Source organism: Drosophila serrata, unplaced genomic scaffold, assembly GCF_035046125.1.
Source record: "Drosophila serrata isolate PLE 108 unplaced genomic scaffold, ASM3504612v1 contig_272, whole genome shotgun sequence".
NCBI lineage: Eukaryota > Metazoa > Arthropoda > Insecta > Diptera > Drosophilidae > Drosophila > Drosophila serrata.
The window spans coordinates 5,503,440-5,530,751 of record NW_028257170.1 but is presented as its reverse complement, the minus strand read 5'-3'; the positions used below and the strand labels follow the sequence as shown (position 1 = coordinate 5,530,751).

At 42.8% G+C, this 27,312-nt stretch overlaps 1 protein-coding gene, 1 long non-coding RNA gene and 1 pseudogene across 5 annotated transcripts; 1 reads left to right on the top strand and 2 right to left on the bottom strand.

Moving 5' to 3' along the window:
* Nucleotides 1-339: 339 nt before the first annotated feature.
* On the bottom strand, nucleotides 340-1,559 carry LOC147643505 (uncharacterized). The gene is made up of 2 exons (XR_015272005.1): nucleotides 1,016-1,559; nucleotides 340-870 (listed from the first exon to the last, which is right to left on the bottom strand). It is a non-coding gene; the product is annotated as an uncharacterized LOC147643505 (long non-coding RNA).
* Nucleotides 1,560-7,481: 5,922 nt separating this feature from the next.
* Nucleotides 7,482-24,698, top strand: mirr (iroquois-class homeodomain protein mirror). 3 transcript variants are annotated; one of them, XM_020944216.2, is made up of 5 exons: nucleotides 7,482-8,141; nucleotides 10,209-10,730; nucleotides 19,678-19,784; nucleotides 22,132-22,430; nucleotides 22,570-24,698. In XM_020944216.2, the coding sequence occupies exons 1-5, from the start codon at nucleotides 8,100-8,102 to the stop codon at nucleotides 23,553-23,555; spliced, it is 1,956 nt and encodes a 651-aa protein (XP_020799875.2). In that variant the 5' UTR covers nucleotides 7,482-8,099; the 3' UTR covers nucleotides 23,556-24,698. The 3 variants fall into 3 exon arrangements, with proteins under 3 accessions (XP_020799875.2, XP_086690574.1, XP_086690575.1); XM_086834448.1 differs by lacking the exons at nucleotides 7,482-8,141; nucleotides 10,209-10,730 and adding an exon at nucleotides 17,886-18,024; XM_086834449.1 differs by lacking the exons at nucleotides 7,482-8,141; nucleotides 10,209-10,730 and adding an exon at nucleotides 18,717-18,850.
* A 965-nt stretch (nucleotides 24,699-25,663) lies between these two features.
* On the bottom strand, nucleotides 25,664-26,560 carry LOC110177517 (transcription factor BTF3 homolog 4 pseudogene; annotated as a pseudogene). The gene has a single exon (XR_015272038.1). The product of XR_015272038.1 is annotated as a transcription factor BTF3 homolog 4 pseudogene (transcript).
* Between the last annotated feature and the right edge of the window lie 752 nt (nucleotides 26,561-27,312).

Genomic DNA, 27,312 nt, shown 5'->3' with positions numbered 1-27,312 from the left:
AGCACACATGTCCAATATTCTCTTAACGCGATAAAAATGAAGTAGCAACATTGAAATCTGGCCAAGAGAGGGAGAGCGGCAGCGGAGCGGACCTCTTTTTTCGGGAGGTGGCAACAGACGGCCGAAAAAACACAGAAACATCAGTTACATTTTGTTCGCTCCTCTCTCTCTCTCGTTCTCACCATAGATATAGATATATAGATATAGATATTTCTGTATCTGCTGTATCCCGGCCGACCCACTTTCTCCAACCCTCCTCACGAGCTGGAAGAACTCCTCCTGCAAGCGCCTGCACGCGCCCATGAACGAATAAAAAGATAGCGTGGTTAAACGCGCTTATTTCGGTTTATGATTAAATTTATTACGTGTACATCCAACCACAGCCTGGCCAAAAATAACAAAACAAAAATAATGGCTTTTGGGGTTGGGGTCGGTTTTTCTTGTATTTTTTTGGGTTTCATTTTCTGGGTCTTTACGTCTTGGAAAAACTTTTTTCCCTTTTTCCCCCTTTTCAATTTAATTACATTTTGTGGCCCCTGCCCGGAAAAAAAGAAAATAAAATCTAAAAGTTTTATCTAATTGGTCATTCCCTTAAGCTTAACCCTTATTATTTTTGATGAGCGCTCTTTCTAATTAGGTTCGCAAAATTGATTTCAAGGGGCCGCAACTTGGTTCTGGCCAGGCCAAGAGCGAGCGAGAGCGACTGCGACAACCGCCGTGTGTAGCTGTCGCCGTGCAAAAGTATCTTTTTATCTTTTGGCTCGCTGTGTGTTTCTACGATTGCCCAGGGATGTGGCTGTGCCAATGGAACCCCGCTCGGCTCTGGTGGCGGCGCTAGCTGCGGCGCTCGTGCTTGTTCGCTCTTCTCCTCTGCACAAAAAAAGAAGAAAGAAAACAACATCATCATGAGGAAAAACAAAGGAAAAAGCTGGGGAAAAAAGGAAGAAGAAAACCCCTAGAAGTATCTCCTCCTCTCTGGGCATCGGTGTCGAAGTCGTGTCTTCGGTTCTCGTACCTTTCGGACTCTTTCGTCGCTGGTGCCTCGTTTATTTATGATTATCTGTGTACAACTTGTTCCATGTTCATCGCATGTCGATGATGGCTGTATGCTGGATGGATGCTGTATGCTGGATGCTGTATTCCGTACTCAGTGCGGAGAGCCTCTCGCATCTCGGTATCTATCTGCTTTGTTTGCGAGCACAGCGAGCATTAAACCCTGCCCCGGGGTGCATACACAGGTACGGGTACGGGTACGGGTACGGGATACAGGCCGCAGATATACACCCAGCTCCACAGATACACAGGCACTGCTGGATACATGCCCCATCGCTCCATCTTCACTTCTGCAGCACACCTCTGAAGCGCCTTTGTCTTCGATTCGGTTCTGGTTGTTCATTAATGGCTGGTTGGTCGGTTAGCTTTAGCTGGTTGGCTGCATCTTGGCCCACTTGCTGCCACATGCAGCTTGCAACATTTGCGGATTGTCCTCGTTAAGGCAGCGATGCGCTTTTCCGTTGCTCCTCCCCTTTGAGTTCTTATGGGATGAACTATACGATAGCCTTTCAAAATCAATCAAGAATTTACTTTCTTTTAATTATTTCTGGTTTAAATTTCGATTTTTTTCTTATGTTCCTATTTGAATTTAAACTAGATCTAAGTATAGAACATCATTTTCATATATTTGATTTAGGTCTACTTAATACAAAAATGTATTTCTCTCAGCTCATAGCTCATAAACTTAAAATGTATTAGATAAAATATAGATGATAAGGTATTTGTCCAAGGTTTTATATTTATTTTTTTAAGCATTGTAATTAAAACCAATAACTTAAAGAACATATTTTTTGATTTCAATGAGTACTAGCTTTGTGAAACAGTCTACTTTCAGTATGATATATTTGCCGTAAAAAAGAAGTTAGGATAACACAATCTTATAGTAACAAAGGTTTAGCTAATCAGAGTTAATTGAATATACATATATAAAGAGGATATAATCTAAACCTAGAGTCAAAGCTATATATTTAGGTGATTAAATAGTCAAACAATTTAATACAATTTAAATTCATAGATTAATATAAATTAAAAGTTAAATAGGCACTAACCCTTTAAACGCTTTAGTCCTTTTATAGAAATCTGTAATCATGAAGTCTCTGTAATACCTTCTATAATCTTATATCCCTAGCTTTTCCATTATTTACTTGGCATAAGTTTTATATATTTAAAAACACCAATTATATTAACAATCAAATTAAAGTTAACCAATAAATATTACAAAATAAAGACTGAGTGCGCAGACAAGTACCTTTAGCCCCAACCACAAGCCCCCCAGACTATCCCTCAATGAGAATCCGCAATTTTGTTACTTATTACAAGTTTCCAGAGCTCTTCAATAAACCCTCCTTGAGGAAAATCAATCAAAAACATTGTATAAAGAGACGAAATCCGGCAGACGCACAGGCATAACCGCAGCCTTTGGGGGGATGAGGAAACTCCAAACGTCCACGGAATAAGTCCTTTGGGGACCGACAAACGGGGAGGCAATAAAGGCATTGAGGCATCATGGCACCGGAGGCTGGAAACGAATCAATACGCGAACTACATACACTCCTCCTTGGGATCTAGCTCCTCGAGAGCAAGCAAATTCTCAAAGGCCTCGGATGGCCCCGACCGCAGCTATACGCCCCAAAAACCCGGCGAGTCAAAGCGATTACACCGGAGCGGAGCACACAAACACCTTTTCATTTGTATCTATTAGATTAAAATTCATGTCGGCGTTTGTAGACGCGTACGAGTACGAGAGTACGCACTCCCCGCCGCAACACGCGCTTCCAGATACTCGCACACAAGATACATAGATACGGAAAATGGAGCTGCCAAGAGCCGTCGTCATCATTGGCCTGGCACAAACACACACACACATACACTTGCACACTAGCACACTTGCACACCAACAACCTGGGCAACCAAGCTATCTGCAAACAAGAAAAAGATACACCGCAGAGAGGGTGGGGGGCTACAGACGCATCGCATCCCAGAGATACAAAGATACCATACGAAGCTCAGCGAAGCGAGGCGAAGCCATCAATACAAGCTGTACGACTACAGATACAGCAGGCGGCTACAAGCACACAGACACGACTGCGAGTACGAGTACTTGCAATAAAAAACAAAAAAAATAAAAGACGAAAAAAGATACTCGTACTCGCACTCGCACTCGTACTCTGTGGCAACAAGCGAAGTACAAAGGATACAAATATATCTCGTGTTCGAAATATAAAAATCGTTAAACAAAGACTGGCGTTGTTTCTCGATTTGGATCGACTGCGACTAACGACTGCGGAGGGGTTTGGGGTTCGGGAACCGTGGGGATGTGGGGTTTGGGGGCCTGGGGGTGGCACTGGCACTGGCATCATCTTGCCCTCCCGCTTTTGCTTGCGGCCATTTCGGTGGCAACTTTTCCCTGCTCGCCATCTCACTCTTTCGGCTAGCTCTGGCTCCCTCACTCGCTCTCTTAGCGCCAGTTAAAGCCCGCCTCGAAAAAGCTGGCTGGCCAATCCCCCCAGCCCCCGTCGATTTGCTCCCTTGTCCCCCATGATTCCTCCCCCGGGATGCCCCTGCCTCAGTAAAGTTGCTGCTGCGGTTGTTGCGAGTATGTTGCTGCTGTTGCTGATGTTGCTGCTGTTGCTGCTGTTGCTGATGTTGCTGCTGCTGTCTTGCTGCACAGAAGGCGACGGCAATTTTGTAGGCGCGCCAATGGGTTCACGTGATCTGAATTTGTTGCTCGCGAGCCAATTAATGTCGCTCCGAATTAAAAGGGAAGATACTGACGGCAGATACAGATACGGATCGGTAAAGTAACTTTCAGCTGGGCTCACCCAAAAATCCATTAGTGTGATCATTTTTCTTTTCTTCTGTTAATAAGACAGCCATTGTGAGGGAATTAAAAACATGTAACAGATAAGTTTATTAAATTAAAGATCACATTGTTTATGATAAATAATATTTATCGTATTAAAAATGACTTTAACAGATAAGTTTATTAAATTAAAGATCTTATTGTTTAGGATAAATAATATTTATCGTATTAAAATTGACTTTAAAATTCGCATGAAAAATATAACAATAAATTAAAACTTATCTGGTATATATAGGGGTTAAAAATTATACAATTTAGTAATAAAATATTTTGTTTTTAGAACCCCCAAATAAAAATTAAATTTAAAAATATAGGAAGATGTTGAAAAGGTTTTTGTTTTTATTTGAATGAAATGATGAATCAAATAAAACAAGTATTTCTAATATTTTCATAATTTTTTATATACATAATAATCTAAAAAATAGTATACATCTTTTTAGATATTGGGAATAATAAGTTTATTTATTCATATTTATACCCTTGCAGGGTATTATAATTTCAGTCAGAAGTTTGCAACGCAGTGAAGGAGGCACCTCCGACTATATAAAGTATATATATTCTTGATCAGGATCAACAGCCGAGTCGATCTAGCCATGTCCGTCTGTCCGTCTGTCCGTCTGTCCGTCTGTCCGTCTGTCCGTCTGTCCGTCCGTCCGTCTGTCCGTCTGTCCGTCTGTCCGTCTGTCCGTTTCTACGCAAACTAGTCTCTCAGTTTTGAAGCTATCTGAATGAAACTTTGCAGTTAGTCTTCTATATACTCTCACTCGTATATATGTCGGAACGGGCCGGATCGGACGACTATATCATATAGCTGCCATAGGAATGACCGGAAAATTTTTACAAAAAAAATTTTAACTTTTTCAGTTTTCAATAGAATTGAGATATAGCCATTTTACTATACTCTTCAATGTTGTACGAAATTTTATAAAAATCGGACTACTATATCATATAGCTCCCATAGGAACGATCGAGAAATTAATACAATTAAATTTATAACTTTTTTAGTTTTCAGCTGATTTTCATCAAATTTGAGGTATAGCCATTTTATATAAGTCTTAAATTTTGTGGCAAATTTCATGAAAATCGGACGACTATATCATATAGGTGCCATACAAACGATCGTTTGATGTGGAGGAAAAATGCAAATCAGTGAATGTAAAACTGCAAATATAATATGTATAGGTGAATGAAATGAAAGCAGGTATTACTTCATGGTTTTTTAACACAAATATATATAATTTATATTGTATGGATTCCTATTCATAGAAGTTCTATCTGCAAGGGTATATAAACTTCGGCGTGCCGAAGTTAGCTTCCTTTCTTGTTCTATATTTAAAACTTTGAATTAAATATTCATGATTGAAATGCTAGACTTAAAGAAATGATTTTTATTTAAACTAAAATTTAAATCGCAATAAATGATTTCCATTATTATTTTCAATCTTTTTTCAATGCTAAACAATTTTTTACTAGTTGACTTTTTTAATTCATTTAAATATTCTAATATAAGCAATGAACTAAAGAGATTATATATTCCTAAGAAATGATAGCTAGTTTTGGGCAGTAAATTAATAATATTTGTTGGGTTAAGTAATATTTTTCTAATACAAAAAAATGGTTTATGTTATTTCTTTAATATATTTTTTGTAATCATAATTATCAATACCTTTATTAAATTAAAAACTAAATTAAGCAAAAGATATTCATTTTTTGAAACTAACCAAAATGCGGCGGTAAGTTAGTATATTTTTTTTGTTGGCCCTGTCAATCCATTAATTTTCATGAAAACTTACCCACCATCATCAGAGGGATGCCAGTGGTGGGGGAGGGGGCGGGGAAAACACCTAATAAATGACTATCGAAAAACTAATCGGTGATGTCTGGGCAATGGAGAAAAGGATAAAGCTGCCGTAACTTCATTTAAATGTTGTAAGAATTTGTTTACTGCGTGTGCGACACCGTGCTCGGGCCTCGAGCTGGGGCCAGGGCTAGGGCATGGGCATGGGCATAAAGATGGAGATGGGGACGGGGACGGGGACGGGGGCTAGAGATGGGGCTCAGGTGTGGCCCGCCGGGGGTTAAACCGCCGACAAAGTAGCTTTCGACTGCAGATACTCCTACATATGTAGCATATACAAGCCGTCCCGCTCTAGCCGTTGAGTGGCGTTTCAATTAATTAGAAAAAGTTAAAGAAACGCCAGGGCAAAAAACAAATACCTACATAATAAAATGTAAGAGTGGAGCCAGCAGCAGAGACGGCAGCAGCAGCAGCAGCAACAGCAACAGCAGCAGCAGCAGCAGCGCGAAAGATGCCACCAATCCAGCCAAAGCGGTCAGCAGGGGGAAGCGAGGTGCCAAGGGGGGATGATAATACTTTGGCCCAACCTCTTCGCGAGTCGCGTTCATGTTCATCAGGCTTTTCTTTTTACTTATTTTTGTCTCCCCCTCTTGGCTTTTTTTTACCATTTTTCATCGGCGGTGAAAAGCGAGAAGCGAGCGTAAACACTTTGCTTTCATACGTCGCGACGTTACTGCTGCTGCTGTTGTTGTTGTTGTGTTGTTTATGGCAACAACTACACGTAGCAACACCCAGCAGCAGCAGCAGCAGCAGCAAGTAGCAGCGTTGCAACAGCAGCAGCAGCAGCGGCAGCAGCAACAACACCGCCTACAAATACATACATCGGCATTTACAACAACACGCAATAACAGCCATTTTTCTAGTTGTTAAGTTAATTTTTTCATGTTCTGCCGCTCACTGCTGCTGCTGCTGCTGCTGCTGCTGTTGTTGCTGCTCGTTGCTGCTGCTGCTGTTGCTGCTGTTCACAGCTGGCGCCATCTCGCTTGCACTGCTGCCACAGGCCAGTGGCAATGCGGGCAGCACTGCCTGCGATTCGTGGCCGAAACGCTATCCCGCTCTCACGCCGGCCGCAGCTGGCAGATACTTTATTTATGGTCACAACTGGCAGATACTTTTTCTGTAGCTGTGTCGCTCTCCCACCCTCCCCTGTGCCCGTGACGCAACCGGTTGTGGGTCTCGCTTGCACTCGCATCGGTAATAAGAGAATATAGGGGGATATAGCCACCGATTCCAATTGCCACACACACAGCCTGGCAGCAGCAGCGCCAGCCCACTTATAATGATAATCATTATTGCCGTTGTTGCCGTTCGTGTTCTCGCCGTCGTCGTCGTCGTCGTCGCAGTCGTGCCGCCTCGTTTGCTACTTTTTTCCACACACAGTTCCAGCCCAGATACTCCCCTGCTCAGATACTCAGATACAGATACCCGACGACTGCTCAGATACGGTTCGGCCTTCTCTGCTCCGCACACAGATACGAAAAGAGCAAAGAGAACGCACCCATATTGTGGCACAAAACCCGTTTTTCTCTCTCTCACCACGCACACACTCGCTGGCGAGAGTATCTGTGTGTGTGTTGCTGTGCGTGGGGTTGTTTGTTGCTGTTGTTGCTGCCGCTGCCTGGCTGCTTTGCGCTGTTTTTCGATTGTCGGTTGTCGTGTAATTCCCATTTGTCGTACACTTTGTAGTTGCCCAAGAAACTCATGTTAGTCTACTTTTGACTGTTACGCAGATTGTTCGTACCGCTCGTGTCCGCCGTTTGCTGTTCGCTGTGCGCTGTGCCGTGTGCTGTGTGTGCTGTGAATCTGTGCTCCTCTGCCCGCCGCCGTCGCCGCCGCACGCCGCTCGCCTTCGTGGTGCGAGCTGGATTCAGATACAGCTCCCAGCAGCCGCAGCTCCAGTTTGAGATACGTCGCATCCTCCGGATAGCTGCGCCCGCTGCGTTAAGGCAAAGCTCCTTCTCGGTACCCGATTCCGATTCCGATCCCCCTAATCGCCAGCCGTCGGATTTCACGGATTAACGTAGTGCCCACCCGGCGATCGAACCGAACGACACAAAAATCCTTAGCCGTCGGCAAGTGCAACACCCAAAGTGATGAATAACAAGATTACAAGAAATTCTTAAACAAAATTACAAGAAATAAAAAAACACACACAAGAGAAACTCACAAAACAACCGAAACATATAGTAAAACCCTATAATATATCCACAATTAAAACCTATACTTTATTTCCAAGTGCATCGCGCGGATCTCCACCTCGTGATCGTGGATCGTAACATTAAGATTTGCTTTATAGTTTTAGTTAAAAGCAAAAATTAATATTAAATGACAGTGCACAGTAATGAAACCGGTATCTGTTTAGTAATGGTGCGTATTCCAATTTGTTTTTCCGCAGCTATTATGTATGGAATTTATAGCTTGTAAGATGAGTTTCGTTGTTATTAATGCCTGAGTTTGGATAGTGACAATTAGATTGCACTTGAGGAAACCCGTTTTATTGATGGCACTACTTGTTGATCGAACGAACACATGTCCGATTGCACAAACAGTGGGATTTGATCTGAATCGATTTAACTCGATTTGATTTGAGGTTGGCAAACGATAGACATTAGACACGGGGTTAAAAATAAACCCGAGAAGATGTTCCGATCGATGTCTGCCAAATCCGTTGAAAATATCAGGACCACAAGTGTGCTACATTGGCCAAAACACACGAAATGCTCGCTGCCAATTCGGAAAATCCCTAGAAGCAATGTCTTTTTGGTTGTTAACCAACCCAGCAAGGTCACAGAGTACGTTCCTCGTTTTAACTCGGGGGATTTTCTACTTTTCCTGTTGGTTTAGTAATCAGAGAATCCTTTAAAAATATTTCCTTGAGGCAAGGCAACCTGTGGCTTGGCTTAAAGTTAAATACTTTCCAAACAAATACTTCGGGCTAACCAAAAATAAAATATATATAGCCGCAGATACACTGCCTGCAGTCATAGATAGTCGATAATTATCGGCGGCTGATTCAAAGAGTCAAGCGATAAGGAAGCCTACCAGTATGGATCCATCCAGTGGATCCATCCAATGGATCCCATCCATCCCAGCAAACACCGGGAATTAATTTTTAATCGCATAGGGCCACTTGAGTTGTCACTCGATGAAAGCACGAGACGGGACAAGGGACCAGGGACATACTATATATACAAATATACATATATATATACAAATATCTGTAGCGGCGGTATCAATCACGACCGAAGCCGCCGAAGATACAACATGCAGCGCTCTTTCTCTCTGTGACCGACCGGCGGCCGGCGATAAAAATCGTATCTTACGCCTCGGATCATTTGTAAAATGTTAAACGGGAAGAGGCACAGAGAGAGACCAGGAACCCGTTTGTATCCACCAAGACTCCATGAGATCCCCCGTCTCCACCATGTGCGAATGTGCAGGCAGGCACTGCAGTCACTGCAAGCAACTAAAAGTGTTGACAAAAGTGCGCGATAGGCTTATGTGCGCACAGGCACACACTATGGCACTATAGAGACCCGATCCGGGCACTCATTGGACAACTTACAATCAAATTGCTCTTAGGACGTTGCCGTTGTCGTTGCTGTTGCTGTTGCTGTTGCCTCGCTGTTGCTGTTGTCGATGTTGCAGTCAGTTGTCGTCGTTGGCAGCAATCGGCTGTGTAATTTAAATCAATGTTGTCAATCGAAAACATGATTTGTTGGTAATGGCGGCCCCACTTTGAAGATCGGCTAAGGGGGGAAACAAGGGGGAGGTGTGGGCATGGCACCAGAGCCCACTTTATTGACTCTGGGAGACACTCTGAGACCGAGCTCGGGATCCGGAGTTCTGTTCTGGGCCCTTCGGACACACTGAAGAGTCGCGCTTATCGCATTGATAAGGGGCAACGTTTTTAATTAAGTTTTAGTGCCAGCTGGTAGCGCGGTACAGTAGACCATCTATGCGGCTTTTCTCTTCTTTATATTCTGATTTTTTATTTATGTTATTTTTTATCCAAAGCAAGAAGCAACCTTTTAATGGGACTGACCATAAACCAAAAAAGTCGTTTAATACAAAATTTGGTAAATAAATATTGAGACAAAGGGAATTCCTTTGGGAAGCGTTTGAAATTAGTTTCGTTTTTTGGTGATGATATTTATTAATTTTTTATTGGAGTTAGAGTTAAAGGTTAAAAGGGGTTTTAGTGGTGGTTTTTATTTGTACTTATCAGTACATTGATTTAAAAAAGAAATATGACCCTTTTAAATTAAAGAATATTTTATAACTACAATAGAAGCTAGTGATCTGACTTTTCTTTTAATTTGAGTAAGAATTAATAAGAGAATAGTATAGTAATTTCAAACATCAGGATCTTAATTTGTAACATCTTAAATTTAACACCTTTACTAACTCTTAAATTTCTCCATCAATTTCCAGAATGCCGTTTCAACTCACCTTGCCACCTCGTCGCCCAACACGCCTCCAACCAACGCTCCGCAGAGTCCACCGTCGACCCTGCCCACGCTCGCCTGTCCCGCCGCCCAGCCGCTGAGTGCGCCCGGCATCTCTGGGCCCGGCCACAGTGGCATGGTGACCTCAACGGTGCCGCCGGGCGCCCGCTCCACCTCACCGTGCGGCCCGGCCGCCGGTCTGCCCGCCCTACCGCTGCCGCTGGTCGGTGGACCGCCGCCGCCAGGAGGACCGCATTCAGCGGGACCACCGGGAGGAGGAGCGCCTGGTGGAGGAGGACCCGGTTCGGGAAACCGTTGCTGTGATACGGGTCGCACCATCTACACCGATCCGGTCAGTGGCCAGACGATCTGCTCCTGCCAGTATGACATGCTCAGCTACCAGCGATTAGCCGCAGCCGGAGGAGTGCCCCTCGGTGTCTATCCGGAGGGCATGTCCGCCTACCTCTCCGGCATTGGAGCCGATCAGCCGCCGTTCTACGCAAATCCGGTAAGTGAGCTTCAGCACTTGGAAATTCTTAAAATCTGGGGATGCATTAGGCGATGCACTGAACAAAAATCATAGATCTAATGGAATATTTTTTGAGAATTAATTGAGGGATAAAGCTTCATTCGATGGGGTTTTCCATTTGAAAAAGAATGAATTTGCTTCTTAATTTATATTTAAACTTGTCTTCAACTTTAATATTTCTCTGTGTGCCTCGCAAAGCCTGTTCATAAGTCATATGTCCCCGAACAATGGCGCAATAAATTTGTGAATTTGTCCAGTCGAAGCGGAGCGGGAGACCACCACCGAAGCTCTGGGGCTCAGGACTGAAGTTGAGGTTCAAGTCGCGTTGTCGTCATTTGATCGTGCCCCGCGGGTCTATGCTTCCGAACCTGTGGCGCAAGAACTGGCCTACAGCAGAGCCTCGCTTGAAGCGATTTGTCAGGCTGGGGGCCACAGGTCCTCTAGGTCCCCTAGGTCCCCGGGTACTTAGGGCCTAAGCCTATGGCTGACCTTTGGTTCGCCAGCGGCGATATTTCAAGCCACATTGTGTGTGTGCCGCCAAGTTGCGAAATATCGCTGGCTTAAACTCCGATCTCCGACTCGAGTTGAGAGGCTGCCAGGATCCTGCACTGTCCGAATTTATGGACAATGGACAGGCGGCACTGACTGGCCACCACATCCACCACGTCCACAGCATGTCCGGCGCTTGGCCGTCGGCCCTTTGTTCGCCTCGCATTTGCTTCTAATAGCATCATGTAATTTGCCTTTGTTTGCCAACAATTCTATTTGGACACAATGTTCTGGGGACCACATGCGGAGCCCAAAGACTGGACACCCAATGGTTTGGGATTGGGTTTGGTCTTGGGTTCTGGCATGTGTTCGATGCTCGGTTCCCGGGAAAGCCACCTAAGAATCGGAGAAACTCTCCCCAGGCCAGTCAATCGAACTAAATACAATGTATTGACTTTGGTTCCTTGTTGACGTTGTCTCATACAATTTTTCAGGACATTCAAAAGGAAAGGGAAGAAATTGTAATTTAATGTGTATCTTATTTTTAATTGTCTGGAAAACTGTTGAGGGAAAACAATTATAGAACTTACTTGGAAATATAATGAAACGTACAAGTATAAACAAAAGAATAAGAAATATATTTAAAAGAAACCGAAAACAAATTCATTAAAGTTCTTTTAATCATTAACTTAAACTTCTTTAATTGGTAACTAAAACCTGGTTTAAAGTGCATTTAATTGAATTAAAGAACTACTTAAGTCCTTTAAACTTGATTAATTGCATCCGGTTTTCTTAATTTAAATATAAACATCTGGTTAAATAATAAATGTAAGCAAATCAAGTGATTAAATGAGCTTAAAGTGATTACATGTTTAATGATTAAAAGTGTAACTGAGTCTCAAAGTCCTTGCGAAGTCTTAGAAGTATTTAAATAACTAGGGAAATATTTTAGCCACATCTTAAAATCTTTAAAAATAGTCTATAAATTCCTCTAAACATTCCCAGAAACCCAGACAATTAAATGAAACACAAGTATTTACTTCAAATTAAATGTGTGCATTTGTCTTCGCAGTACGTAAGGCATTTTTTCGATTCAGTTCAGCTCCGTTCTGTTTCTCCCCTGTCGAGGCCTCTTTTCGCGCCCATTAAATATGATCCGATAAAATGTCGCATTCAAAAGTGAACACATAAATTTATTTGCTTACAAGCCAAAAAAGGAAAAAGTCTTGAGAGCTGCACAAGCAAAAGCAAAACCAAAAAGCCCAAGAAACAGAAGCACAGAACTTGAAACGCGCTGACGACTGTGAAATTGAAACTGAGAGTTTAATGAATGAGTATTTCGAATGCCGCTACTGAAGATGGAGTGAAATATATACAAATATATACAAATAGGAGTAGTAGTTGTTGTGACTAAACCTAATATTCGCTGATCTGGCCAAACGCTAATGTGTGATTAAATATAATCGCCCGTCGAGTGATTTAAGTGCAATCGATGTCCGGCAATGGTGTTTCGCCTAATCAAACACAAGCCCAATAATAAAATATTCAAATCGATGAATTTGCATTTCAACTGGTTTCTAGTTCAAGTGATAGATAACCGGTCTCTGGTCTCCGATCTCCGGACAGTAGCTCTGCTCGTATAAATTTAGCCATTGTCTCCAAGAAAAACAAATTATGAAAGTGCCAGATCGGGATCGTGAGGCACTATCTGCCTGACACGCCAATTTAGAGCGTTGGCAGGAGTACTCACAAGATCACAAGACACAAGGCCCTACTCCGGATCGATGGCAGGCGTTTAAAAGACAAGGCAGGTCGGGTCGCGGCATCTGCTAAATAAATCATCCGGGGTCGTAATTAGTCACTTCAGCCGCCGGCGCTAAACTGGAGCGTTTTCTCTTCCCGAGAAGATACATAGATACATAGATATGTATTTCTGTATGTAGATATATTGCCGTACACCCGTAGTTGTAAAAGTGTCTGCTCAATGCGGTGGATTCATTACTTTGACACGAGCTGTCAAGCGGCTGTCAAGTTGCCGCAGCGCGGGAATACACCATGTCCCGCTCCCAAAAACTCAGGAAAACTCCGTTGCTCCTGCTCTCCAGTTCTACGGTTTTTCCGGCTCTGAAGGTGGATGATGATGACTTCGTCGCATTTGAAGAGCGCCGCTAACAAATAGGCCGAACCCAGGCCGCGCCCGGTGTATTTTCCCTCCGAGTTTTTCCCAGTTTTTCCCATCTTGTTTGGGGGCGATGCCGCCTCGTACCTTATTAATAAATTTGTCAACACGCAAGTGACAGGCTGTCAGGCTGTCCGCCCTCCAGTTCCATTTCCATTCCCATTCCCATTCATCCGTTTATCTGCTGATCCTTGGGTAAGAAATTGACTGCGACCCCGTCGCATATGTTGCACTGCATCCTGCACTCGTTGGGCAATGACACTCGAAGAAATTAATTTGGTTAATTGCCAAAGGCTGTCCCTAATTTAAAATGGGTCTTTTGTTGGCTCACTTCTGACAGGCTCAGAGAAATTGGATGAACATTTAATATAATTTCCTTAGCTCAAAAATATACATATCTCTAAAGAGTGAATTTGTTTAAAAGAAAGTTATGAAAATAAAGAACTATCTAAGATATATTTAAAGTTATTTAAAAGTCTTAAAACCTCTTCAAAAAATATGATTTTTGAAAGTCAAACCAAACAATTAAGTTAAACTTTGGCCTGTAGACACTTGCCAGTGTCTAATGAGTGTCCTCCCATTTTGGACTTTCCCTACGCGGCCTGGACCCTGTATCCTGGATCCTTTACTCACACATATACACAGAGCCCTCCTGAATACACAGAATGGCTGCTTTTTAGACACTTGACGCCGGGCAAGCAGCCCAAAATGGTATATTGACTTTTCCCCAGTTTAAGTGCCGCAACATCATCAACGACAACAATGCAAGCATGAAATTTCACACTCGACAACATAGTCGCCCTGGGTTTTTGGCCCCAACAAAGGACTGCTAGCTGCGGTATATGCTCATATCCTGTGGGAGCTACAAAAACTTTTCGAGCCCCCCCAGGCAAGTTTTCTACAAAATGTAGCAGAAAGCAACTACAAATCGGACCACTCTCTTGCTTTCTCCGTATATATATTTGAAGGCCCCATTCCCAATTTCACACTCCTGGTCTTATAGAGAAAACCACCCCCGAGAGTCGGCTCAGCCTCCCAGCAAAAAACATCCTGGCCCGATCCTGGCACATCCTTGCTCCTTGGAACCTTGCCTCTCTACATGCACTGATTTGTCAACTTTTGAAAATGTCGAAGTGTTATCGTGTTGTGTTTTTTGGGGGTGGCTTTCCTAATGGCAAGGTGACGGCGGCCAGGGGGGTGTGTTTTTCCAGAGGTGGTGGTGGGGCATGGGGCATGGGGGCGGTGGTACTAAATACATTTACTGCTCGGCACCAATCTCATTGTTGTTGCCGTAAGTGTTGTGGAAAGTTTCTGTGTTGCTGCCGTTGTTGTTTGGCTTTTTGGCAAAGTTGAGAATGTTCGTTAACAGTAAATTTTGCACTTTTGTAGTATAAGTGTGTATATGTGTATAAATGGGTAGGAGGAAAAGGAAGTGGCTGCCTTGGCACGAGAGTATTTGTGAATGGCCGTCCTGCCTACAACAAACAAATTAGCAGTCATGGCAACGCATACGAACAACGTACAAACAAACAGGCAACACAACCAACCGACCAGCAACACCATCCACATCAACCTCAGAGTTGTACAACTTTATAAGCAGAGTTGTGAAAAAAAGTGTCATCGAAGGCAGCTGGGAGCTCCAGTTTTACAAAAAAGGGGGAAGAATTACAAGGATACACAGGGAAAATTGAAGACCTATTATTTTAAAGTCAATATTTAATTGACTGAAAAGAATTATTTTTAAAAAGTAGTCATTTCAACTACCTAAAATATAAAGAAGTAATTAAACTAACATCTACCTAAAATGTATCCCAGAAAACACAAGTACATACATTAACTATAAAATAATTATTACAATGGATATAAAAATAGTACAGTTTCTCTTTCAATTTCATTATAAAGATCAATATTTAAAAAATTGGTAAACACAAATAATTTTCTTTTTATAACAAAACACCAATGTACTTCGATTATAATTGGATTCAGTACACAGTTAAATAATCATCAAAGGTTATTAATTTAAAATCGATTTTTACATACCATATTATCGAAAATTTTGGTTATTTTTCTATATTTATAAAAATCAATAGAAATTGAAATCAAAAACAATACAATAGTGGTAAATGAAAGCTAATTTTGTACAGCTTCTGTAGTGGTTTTAAATCCCAAAATAATTCTACAATGAGAACACATTTTGAATTAAGATTCTGTCTTAATAAGTTACTTTCAAAAATCAAAATGTTTCTCAACTCTTCTCAAACTTCTCCTGATCACAAAAATTAGTTCAATTACTTTATTTTACAAGTAATTAATTTTTTATCAGTGTAGATTAGTGTAGCTGGTACACAACGCATTCTTTGGCGCAAACTCAAACTCCGCGCTGTCGTCAATTTCAATTTCAATTTCGATTACGAATCCCGATTCCCAACTACCGGGACTCCCGGCTCTCAACTCCAATTCCAAATACGAAGACGAATCCGAATCCGATTTCGATTCCGATTCCGATTCCATTCATTCTTGGCTGCACAGGCGGGAATGCGGCGGGCAAACGTGCGTTTATTTTTAAATCGAAGCAGCAATTAATTAACTCGACCCGTCATTACGCGCATCGCTCAAATCGTGGCGCATCAGGGCGACAGACCACAGGAGCCGGAATCGGAATCGGACTACTCCATCCTCCATCCTCCATCCTACTCCTCCAGCTCCTCCTCCTCGATATAGTCGTAATACCAAGGCATTGACGTTTGGCGTGAAGGGAACACAGTCGCAGAATTTCCTTGGTAATGAAGACAAAGACCCATTTTAATTTGAATTATTTAATTTGCCCGCAGACGAAGGAAGGAAGAGAGGGTAGCCCTGGGCAAAAACCGCACTTCCCGATGCGTGAAACGACGCACTCCGGTTGTCGGGTATGGTTGGGATCCACTGAATCAGCAGACATCATCCCAGCAACCACTTGGAGTGTTCTTGTGGCCAGCCAGTGGTCAGTCATTCATGTTGGTTTCCCCAAGGTGGGGGGAACTTTATTATAAACACAAGTTCCTTGGCCAAATATTAGTTTTGTGAGGGGAGAAGATTAATGGGAAATGTTAAGAGAGAAGATTTCAGGAGGAGATGGAGTATACATAGTGTTCCTTATGATTTCATTATTATTCTTTATTTTTAATATAGAAATTCTGCTTATTATTTATTTCCTTCAGAAAGTACATAATTCTTATTCTTATAACTTAAAGAGCATAACAAACACCATTTCACGGTTCTTTTATATATATTTAATTAAATTTTTAACTGCAATGATTCATCTTTTAACAAACAGATGATAAACTGTGATGAATCAGCTTGTAATATTTAAAGAGAGTTTTAACTTTACTATAATGAAGTTACTTTATCAGCTGCTTAACTTTCAAGGCAACCTTTATTTTTAGATTTAGTAAGATATTTTAAGAGTTATGCTGTTTACAAATAGTATGTACAAAAAGGTCATTTTGGTGATATTTGATTGCCTACCTTATAAGATTTTTGTAACCCTCTTAGTAACTCTTAAATAGTTAGCTACTTCGATAAGCTAAGGTTAAAAATCTCCCTCTTCCTTGCACTGATGGTGGTCAGATTTGGGCATTTAAGGCAAGACAAACACACCTGGTACAAGCCGAAACTACAAACATTTTTGCAAATGCATAAACATTGTTGCGGAAGAACAAGCTATCGGCAATATGCGATCTGCGCGCTACACAGCATTTTACAATTGCAGTTGTCGTCGCCAGTGGTAATGCAATATTTAACTCGACAACAACAAAAAACGAGTTGCAGTTGCTGCTGCAACATCAACTGTTGCTGCTGCTGCTGCTGTTGCTGCCGCATCGCAGTATTGGTAATAATAAACGCAGACGCAAACATGTCGAATGTTGTTAATATTAACCACCGCCAGCGCAAATCCCGGCCGGCACGGGTGCGTTTTTCTGTCCAGAAGGAAGCAGACTCGCGACTCCCGACTCCAGAGGCAATAGCAACCAGCTACTGTTGCTCAGTGGATATATACATATATAGTAGATACTACTTGGCTTGGTAGCCGGCTACAATTTATTATATGCGCTTTACCCGCATCGACATGGCCTACACGCACTCGCTGCCAAACACGCACGACACAGATTCGGTGTATGGGATTGGGATGTGAGGATCCCCCATTCCCATTCCCATTCCCATCCTCGACTTTTGGCCAATTCCCGTGATAGCCGGGCGTGATTATTGTAAAGGTTGTAAAACGTAAACTGGTTTCGGTCTCGGTTCAGTTCAGCAGCAAAGGTTCGATTCGAGCTTCCATTGAGAAATAGGAGCAGCCCGTGTAATTTAATATAGTCTGTCCCAAAACGCTGTCCATGTTCGGCTAACTGACTTCTGCAATCGCTCGGAGAAGCAGGCTGTTCGATGCACTCAAAGAAATGTCTTTCTGAAATCAATAATAATGTTATTAAGTAACAAATTACTTTCATTAAAGATGAGAATTACAGTCAAAATTTCAAGTAAATGGCAAAATGAAAGAGTGAATTCCATTTAAAGGGCAAACTTGAATTAATGAACATTTCAACTATATTCAAAGAGTAAAGAGTAAGATTAGGAACCTGAATTTATATTTCAAACGACTTCAAAGAGAATATTAAGTAGTTTCTGGGAATGATTTCAATTTAATCAGATTAAATTTTTAGAAATTTGTTTTAATCAGAGTTATGTAAGTTCCAGGAATTTAATAAGATTTTTTTGTAATATATTAAGCTATATTTCCTAGTCCCACTTTGGTTTTTCTATCATTTTTAGCTAGAAAATCATTTCATAAATTATATTTACGGCTTTTTCTTCGCCTCTTTGAGTTATATATAATTTTTTTTAAGTGTCAAACCTGTCAAAGGGCCTTGGCCCTGGAGTTAACCTGGCCCCGAAAGATCTGTGGCTGTTGCCTTTGCTGTTTATCAGTCTATCGCCGCTGTACTCGCACACACCACATGCTGCGCCAAACGAGTGGCAGGAGAGGAGACCTCTTTTGGCCAGACCCAGTCCCAGACCCAGACCCGAACCCGAACCAAACCCAGACCCAATCCCGATGCCAGACTCCTACTCGCATCGATGGCCAGCGATAGCGATGTTGCAACATCAACGGCACAACATTTTCGTGTTGGCGACATAAAAATATTTCCGCTTTTGCCGCAATCCACAGCAATTTCTGTCCAGACGCTCGTCGCGACAGCGAGACAATAGATTTCGCCTGGATTTTGGGACCTGCATCCGAGTGCATCCTGCACTCTCTCGTCCTGTGGTGCCATGTAGATCCGTATCGGGCTCGTTCTCATTGATTCCGCATCTTGTTTTCGTACCCCCGCTGTTTCAGACTGGACAATATATGTTTGTGTCATAACTGCGGCGGCGGATCGTGGCTCAGGTGACGAATATGCGTCCGATCTCGACGATTATAATATATTGAGTATATATACTAAAGGCAGCTGCTTCTGTCGCTCCGCCATTATCGGTCCCCGAACAGCTGGCAAATGTCGCAGCGAATCGAGACAAGACACTGAGATAATTGTCGTGTTAAACTTAATCGGCGTTCTATATTACACGCCTGTTGTCCCACGCCTATCAGTGCCAAAGTCTGTGTTCCTAAATGTTTTCTGTGATTCCAATCGTTCAGCCTAATGGCACTATATGTGCTTGTTCCATCGAAACAGCGATTAAGGAGACAATCTGGTAGAGCGAGTGGAGAGAGATCTACCAGCTCTTAAAGTCACTGTCAGGCGTCACGACTCGTCCACATGCCCGACTGATGCTGGTCAGATTGTTTTCCGGCTTATCACTTGAACAGTGTCACTAAAATATATTCTAGCTTAGTGGGAATATTGCGAGTTAATTAGCATCGAATGGGTATTTCCCATTACCAATTTAAATCAAAATATTAAGATTTCTAATATAGTTTCTAGATAATTATACATTTAAACATACATTTCTTAATCATTTCCCCTTAAAAATTCCAATTCCACTGTTCTCTGTTTTTTTCCTGATAACATTTGCCCCATCTTAAGCCATCCATCCATCCAAAAATAAACACAAATATGTCTTAATGAATTTGTTTAACATGATTTTTAATAATTTTGGTTCAAGGTCTTGTGGGTTCAAGCTGCGATAATCCGAAATTCATCTAGAAATTAGTCTAAAATTAAATATTTTTGACAAAAATACTCATGCTCTGCTCTATCTATCGATTTCTTCCAGGCTGGGATTGATCTAAAGGAGAACCTGGTGGCCGGAGCCTCCCCCTGGCCATATCCCTCGATGTATCATCCCTACGACGCGGCCTTTGCCGGCTATCCGTTCAACAGGTGAGGATTAGTCACAATAGTATCTGATGGATACTTCCCCACATACGCGCTATCTAAAAAACTCTATAAACTCGGATGGTGGTCCGCTGTAAAGGCGTCGATCGGAACGTGAGTGGGATTGGGATTTGGATTTGGATTTGGAATGGGACTTCGGATTGAGGTGCTGCAGGTGCGTGCAGGTGCATTTTAAATGCCGACGCAGAAATGTGCGTTCGAATAGTAAAAGTCCGGCGCATATTGGCACGCAGGCGCAGCGGCATTCGGCAATCAGTACTCGATACTCGATACTCGATAGTCACTTTGTTGAGTTTCCCCATTTATTCGCTTGTAATTGATCGTTTGCACGTCGGCGGGTGGGTTGCTTCCGCCGATCGAAACGTAATGAAACGCAACGCAACGCAAGGCAAGGCAACGCACCTCCGAAACCTAAAAAACCACAAAACATGCTGCATTCAAGTGACATAAATTTCCAACACACAATTGCCAGTTAAACAATCGACAATCGACAACATCCCGTCACGTCATTTTCACCTCTCCTCACGTTCGGACAGGTACATCGGCGGGCCCATTGTTTCCCCTGTAATTGACACTCATAACAAAATTTGATAGTTGACTCATGCAGCTACTGTTGATGTCGATGTCGATGATATATCACATTTGTTGTCTATCTTGGCCATACCACCATATTTGCCATAAATCAATTTTGAGTTATTTCGCCGTGACGTGCCGGCTTGGCGGTTTGGCGAATTCGAATTCGAATTCGCATTCGAAATTCAAAATTCAAAATACGCGCGCGAGAACCCCACCTTTTTAGGTTTCGGAGGGAAAAGCACTTGGGGGCGTTGGTGTCGTCACCAATCATTTACAGTGCTGATAGGAAAATTAAAAAAATGTATTCAGCTGTCAGGTGATCAAAGGCAGAGTGCCTGTCTGCGCAGGTGTTTCGCACTCTGGCGACACTTTGCATTCAAACTTAAATTAATTAATGCATCGCACAGAGCAGAGCAGCAGCAATCCCTCTGTATATTACTGGCTATATGTATGGATGTGGTGTATATATATATACTCGATGTGGCTATAGCTGCTTTAGCATCCAGTTGACATCGTTGTCATCCTCTCTGTTCGGATCGGGCAGCTGTCTGAGAACTACAAATGAGACAGCTACACATGTATGTGATGGCACTGTATCTGTTTCTGTTTTCTCTTTCTCCCCCGTATTGCTGTTTTGCATTTTGTACACTTGAAAAAATTAAAACAAGGTTCTGAAATTATTTCAAAAAATTAATAGGACCTATAGCAAGTTTCTAACGAAATTAATTTCAAGTTTGAATCCAATTTTTAAGGATATATTTCCTACAAAAGTAAAAGAATATCTGAGGCATTTCAAAACCATGTTTCAAAATAATAGTTTGGGAATTATGGATTTTGTAAATATCTAGAAATAAAATAAGAGACGGACAGTAGTCAAATTAATTCAAATATTAAATTAACTGGTCATTAAGCAACTATATCTAAGATTATTTAAAAAAGAAGCTCCACAAAAATAGCTTTAGAATTACAATACCAATAATTTTAAAAGATCTACTTGTATAGAAAATCCTTTAAATAAACTTAAGAATTATATGTTCTTCTCAGAAAATTAAGTCTTCTATTGAAGCTCTCAAATGTAACACAAAATGTATATCTTAAACTGTGTCTGGTTTTTATATGCATTTCGTTGTCTTGTTTAGTTAATTCTTTTTTAAAATTTAAAAAACTTCTTATAGGATTTATCCCATGTGTATTTAAGTATTCCCGGACATATATGCATTCACCGCGATGTATATACATTCAATATACTAAAAACGTTCATGTTAACTGCCCACAAAAAGCGATAAAGGACAGTTGTTGTCCACGGCGGCATGCGGCAACATTCGACCATCGACCATCGATTCCCATTGTGGATGAAGTGGACCGGGGACCGTGGACCGGGGACAGTGGGATGGGGAGCAATGTGTCAGACCGCAAACTGCATGGGCATAAATGTTCTTTTGGGGCCCATGCAAATGCGTTTATGATGAACAAATTTAACGCACAAACAAAGCCCAAGCCCGCCCAGCGTCCCTTTTCGACCAGTTTAACAAATTGCAACAATTGTTTGGGCCCCGGCCTGGCGCATATTTAAGCAGGAACTCCAAACGACCTGGCAACAGCTGGGCCTGCATTCCATTCGGGCCTTAATCACCTGCTGGCAATTCGAGGAATGGTCGGTCGTTGGTCGTTCCATCGGTTGTCCTTATCGCAAAACTCTGACTTTAAACCCCGTCTAACTGAGAATTCCATTTCTTGTATTTTTTTTGTTTTGCAGCTATGGCATGGATTTGAATGGAGCCCGGCGGAAGAACGCCACCCGCGAGACCACATCCACGCTGAAGGCCTGGCTGAATGAGCACAAGAAGAATCCGTATCCGACCAAGGGCGAGAAGATAATGCTGGCCATTATCACCAAGATGACACTGACGCAGGTGTCCACGTGGTTCGCCAATGCGAGAAGAAGACTGAAAAAGGAGAACAAAATGACCTGGGAGCCCAGGAACCGTGTCGATGATGATGATGCCAATATCGATGACGATGATGACAAGAACACGGAGGATAATGATCTGTTAGGTAAGAAAAAATAACTAAAAACTTAACTAGAAAACTTAGATACTTCCTTATATGCCGAAGTAGTTTTCCAAAGGAATTGTTTTCTCTCTTCCCAATTTTATACTAACTTCATCCCTTTCTTTTCCCAATCCCTTTACAGATGCCAAGGACTCTGGCGTGGGCTCCACGGACGACAAAGACCGCAGCGGTCGCCTTGGCGATATGCTTGCGGACCGTCCTGGTGAGAGCAACAACAGCGAATGGTCCGAGTCCCGACCGGGTTCTCCTAATGGCTCCCCCGATCTGTACGACCGACCTGGTAGCATGCCACCCGGTGCCCATCCGCTCTTCCATCCCGCCGCCCTGCACCATCACTTCCGGCCACCGGCGGGCTCCCCCCCGGACATTGCCGCGTACCATCATCACCAGCAGCAACTGCTGCAGCAGCACCAGCAGGCGCAGCAGAACTCGCTGCAGACGGCGGTGGGTGGTACGGCCAAGCCAAGGATCTGGTCGCTGGCCGACATGGCCTCCAAGGATAGCAAGGAGTCGAGCTCGGGGCCTAAGGATAACCTGGCGGCAGAACTGCCACCCACGCATCCCGGCTTCTATGGACATCCCGGACAGCAGCCATCGCCGGGTAAGATCCTGTCCCCGCTGGCGGCTCGGATACCCAACTACTCGCCCTATGTCCGCCCGGATCTGTATCGGGGATTCTATGGACCGGCGGCTGCGCACCTGAGTGCTCCCACGCAGGAGTTCTTGGAGCATCAGCGTAGCTTTGGGGCCAGTCTGGCGGCGCACAACGGACCGCTGGGCATGAATCCGCTGCTGTGGAAGGCGGCGGTATCGGGAGCCGCCAATGGACCCCACTTTGCACCGCTCAGTCTGACCACCTCGGGCACTGGTGGAGCGAGTGGGGCCCAGCATCAGGTGGCGCCACCGCCAGTGGCCTCACCCTCCGCCTCCAGTTCGTCCTCATCCATGGGCTGCGATGTGGTGCACATACCGACGAGCAGCGGGCAGTCGGCGGCACAGCACATGATGGGACCAATATCCAGCAACTCCACCGCCTCGTCCTCATCCTCGCACTCCGGGAAGATATCGCCCGGCGTCAATGTCACCTCGCTGAGTGCAAAGCCATGACATCCATCGGCATCTCCGGATCCTGAGACGACGGCGCCATCGGTTGCCTCGCCCATCTCCGCCTTCCGCTCGCTGATCGCCTTCCGGGAGCAGCAGAAGCTGACGCTCCTGCGGCCGTAATCCGATTTCAGATCCAGTTTCGATTCCGATTCCTAATCCGACTTCGATGCCCGGGCTTGAAAGGTATAATTACACTTTCGGACAATAATTTACAATGTGATTATTCGGTATTTTGATTAACGCCGCTTATACCAAATAGCAAGCAAAAACCAGCTGAAAATGCAGCGGTTCCCTTGGCATGGGCCCCCCCACGAAAAGAAAATATATATGAGAAAAACTGAAAGAAAATATATATAAAACAAAAAAAAAACGAAAATAGAAAAGATATAGATTGGAACACCCAAACAACAACCGCTGCTGCCCCAGAGACGTTGTGCAATTTTTGTGGAGAAGATGATGATAATCCAAAAACCATTTGAAGATACGTTAATTTAATTACATACAACTTATGCAATCAGAGCTTATAGGATGTAAAAATTGGAAGATATATAGAGCAGGGGCGACATCAATGAATACAATACAATGCATATACCCGACCACTAACACGTATATAGCCGATATAAGGCCACCGATCCGGCAGAGAGAGAAAAACCCACTAAAATGTAGAGCACACATCCTTGGCAGCCAGGATTTCTCTCCGTCTGTCCTCCTATATCTCCCACTCACCTGTGTAGATCCTCAGATCTATTTGGTTTTCTTCGTTTGAGTTCCCCCCAGAAAAACATATCAAACCCGAAGTCTGCTGAAAGGAAAGAACCCCTTAAATCCCCCAAGCCCGAACCCAAGCCAAATGTACACGAGCAATCATTGATTTAGCTGTTATTGTTTTTATCGTCTTAAGTTACCAATTTGTTCCTGTCGTTTATAAATTTAATTTATTTTACTTCGTATGTACCATAACTTCCCTAAATGTGCGTGTAATTATTTCCTAAAACTAGAGATCCGTGTATTCGCTGTACTTTATGCACAAGTTGTAAGTAATGTGTAAGCTCGCGTAATTGTAGCGCCCTAAGCGTAGTGTAAATTAGTAAAACTGTATATACTTATAATAAAAAGAATGATAATGAGACACATTAAACAAAAGCCACAATTATTGGTATAAATAAATCATAAAAAAAGAGTCTTTTATTTATTTGAAATATATAATTGGGATATCAGAGTTTTTTCCAAGCCCAGTTTTTTCTCCGATGTCTAGACCAATTTTAATGGCACAGCTTAGCAGTTAACCAGTTTCTTTTTTACATTTTTACATTTTTTCCTATTTTTATCACACATAAATCCCCAATGAAAATGAAGAAACCTAAACAAAAATATGAATTAACCATTAATCAAAAAATAAAATACTTTTGATGAGCTTTGTACGTTTACTGCCACCAATCACCACAATGTCCAAAAGCTATATAAATATCTATATCTATAATAAACACTTACAAAAAAGTAAAATTAAAAAATAACGAAAACCGCTAACAACAGCTATAAAGAATTAAGCTAAAGACAAAAACAAAAAGGTGTTAATAAATTGGAACACATATGAAAACCGTCGCGACGCTCTCCCTCCGTTTTTCATTTCCTTTCCCTTAAGTATAATGCAGTATTTATTTATTTTTATTGGTTAATCATAGACAGTTTTCCCCCTACCAATGCGGTGATTTAAGGGCTTTCGGTGGAGTACGAAACAACAGAAGAAACACAAAAACAATATTTTGCTATAAACGTGTTTTCCTGTGTGTCGCTGACCGGAAACGCATTCGCCGACATAAACAGAACAAGAGCAAAGTGAGCAGAAAACTTATGAATGGAGGTAACAAAAGGCGGTATATGGTTAAGAGACTAGGGGGACTAGGGAGTGGAGGGAGTCAGGGGTTAATAAACCCCACAAGTTATTTATGGTCTTCCATTATCGACTATCGCAGGTCGATTTGCTGTGGCTCATCCATGGCTAAGTGCGATTTCGCCATAAGGAGTTGTGATGGTATCCATATCCTTATGATATGGGGACAAGGGGGAATTACAATCAAAACGATAAGATATAATATGTCTTATGTGGCTTAAGCTATGGACATTTGTTATGCTTTTTATTATTATAATAATTAGCTTAGTTCCAACTTTCGTAAAACAGTTTGCAGCATGACCCTCAAGAAAAGAGACGAAGGGCGGCGAAGGAAAGGCTTATATTCCAGGTACGTACCGCTCGCTCGGCCAGGATTTGAAATCAGGATGCTTTCTTCAGTGTGTAGAGTGTGTATTGTAGTGTCTCTGGCTGGGCGGTATGTCCTGTATACCTGCCTGTCCCTTCGCTTCTCCGCCTGGTGTGTTCATATGTCTTCAGTCTGACGCGTTCCTCTTAAGTGGAAGCCACCACCTCGCCATTAGTTGGGACATCAGCCATGGCAACTTCCTCAAAATTCTCCACCAGATCAGGCACATCATCGTCACCGGCATCGGCGGCAGCAGCAGCAACTGAACTGCCTGCTCCGCCGGCGGCGCTCTTATTGGCAAACTCCGTGGCCAGCTTCTTCAGCTGGTTAATATCATGGGATCCCAGATGGGTGAGGATGTCAGGCATCATCTCCGAGATTTTCTTACTCTCACAGTGGCCAGTGAATGCGTACGTGTTGCCCGGCAGGGAGGCCTGCATCTTCGGATTGTTGAAATGGATGACAGTGCCGTCGCTCTTAAAGATGTTCATCTCCTCGATGCCGGGAATTGTGTTCACCGATAGCTTCTTCAGCGATGCCTGCAACTTCTTGTCATCGGTGGTGGGCGTGGAGTGCACAATCTTCTTCTTGCGACGGGGAGTGCCCTTGCCACCGATGCGCACCTGCTCCTCCAATTTCTTCAATTTCTCTGGATTCATTTTGATTTAATAATAATTTAGCACAGAGTCTATTCCGAAATCAAGTGCGACCACAGTGGGAATGTCAAAATGCACACATCAAAATTAACATGGCATACTACAACTGCTAGAAATTCATAAAAATTGAGCAAGAGAAAATAACTTTGAACCTGTGCATCGTTGAGCCATAAAATAAATGACCTCTTCCGAAAGCGCTCAAACAAGATCACTTTATTTCTATTTTTCTCAATAAAACCCAAATAAAAATCCAAACCAATTCCAGAAACTACATTCCTGGACTTTGGCTTGCAGTCGATTCGATTGACTTTTGGCTCCCGTGAAGGCCGTTTTTACAGATCCAACTCAATACAAGTAGCGTAATCCGGGGTATTGAATAGGAAAAAACCAGTAGCACACAAAGGCGGTGCCCGAATTTTAAGCTGACATCTGTTTTTATGGACCAGAGATTATTAATTCACGCGCCCAGCGCTTTGTATGCTGCATTGTCGCATCGCACAAAAGGCCCCCATCTCCATCTCGATCTCCATCTCGATCGCGATCGAAAAGCATCAAATCCATATTGTCAGCGCCGTTAAGACTCAATCGCCATTGGAAATTGGAACGGATTTTGGTTGTCAGCTTAAATCAATCGTGTATCTTCTTATAGTTTTCAGAGGCGGAATGATTTAATTATTATAGAGCGGCAAGCATAATTTCCATCACAAAAAACACACACAACACACAACTTTCTTCCACCCAACAAATTGTTTATTCTCTCAGCCCGGCTTAGGGAAATTCCAATATTAGGGCTAGTGTCTCTTCATTGGGACTACGGATTCCTAATCGGTTTACAGCATTCTC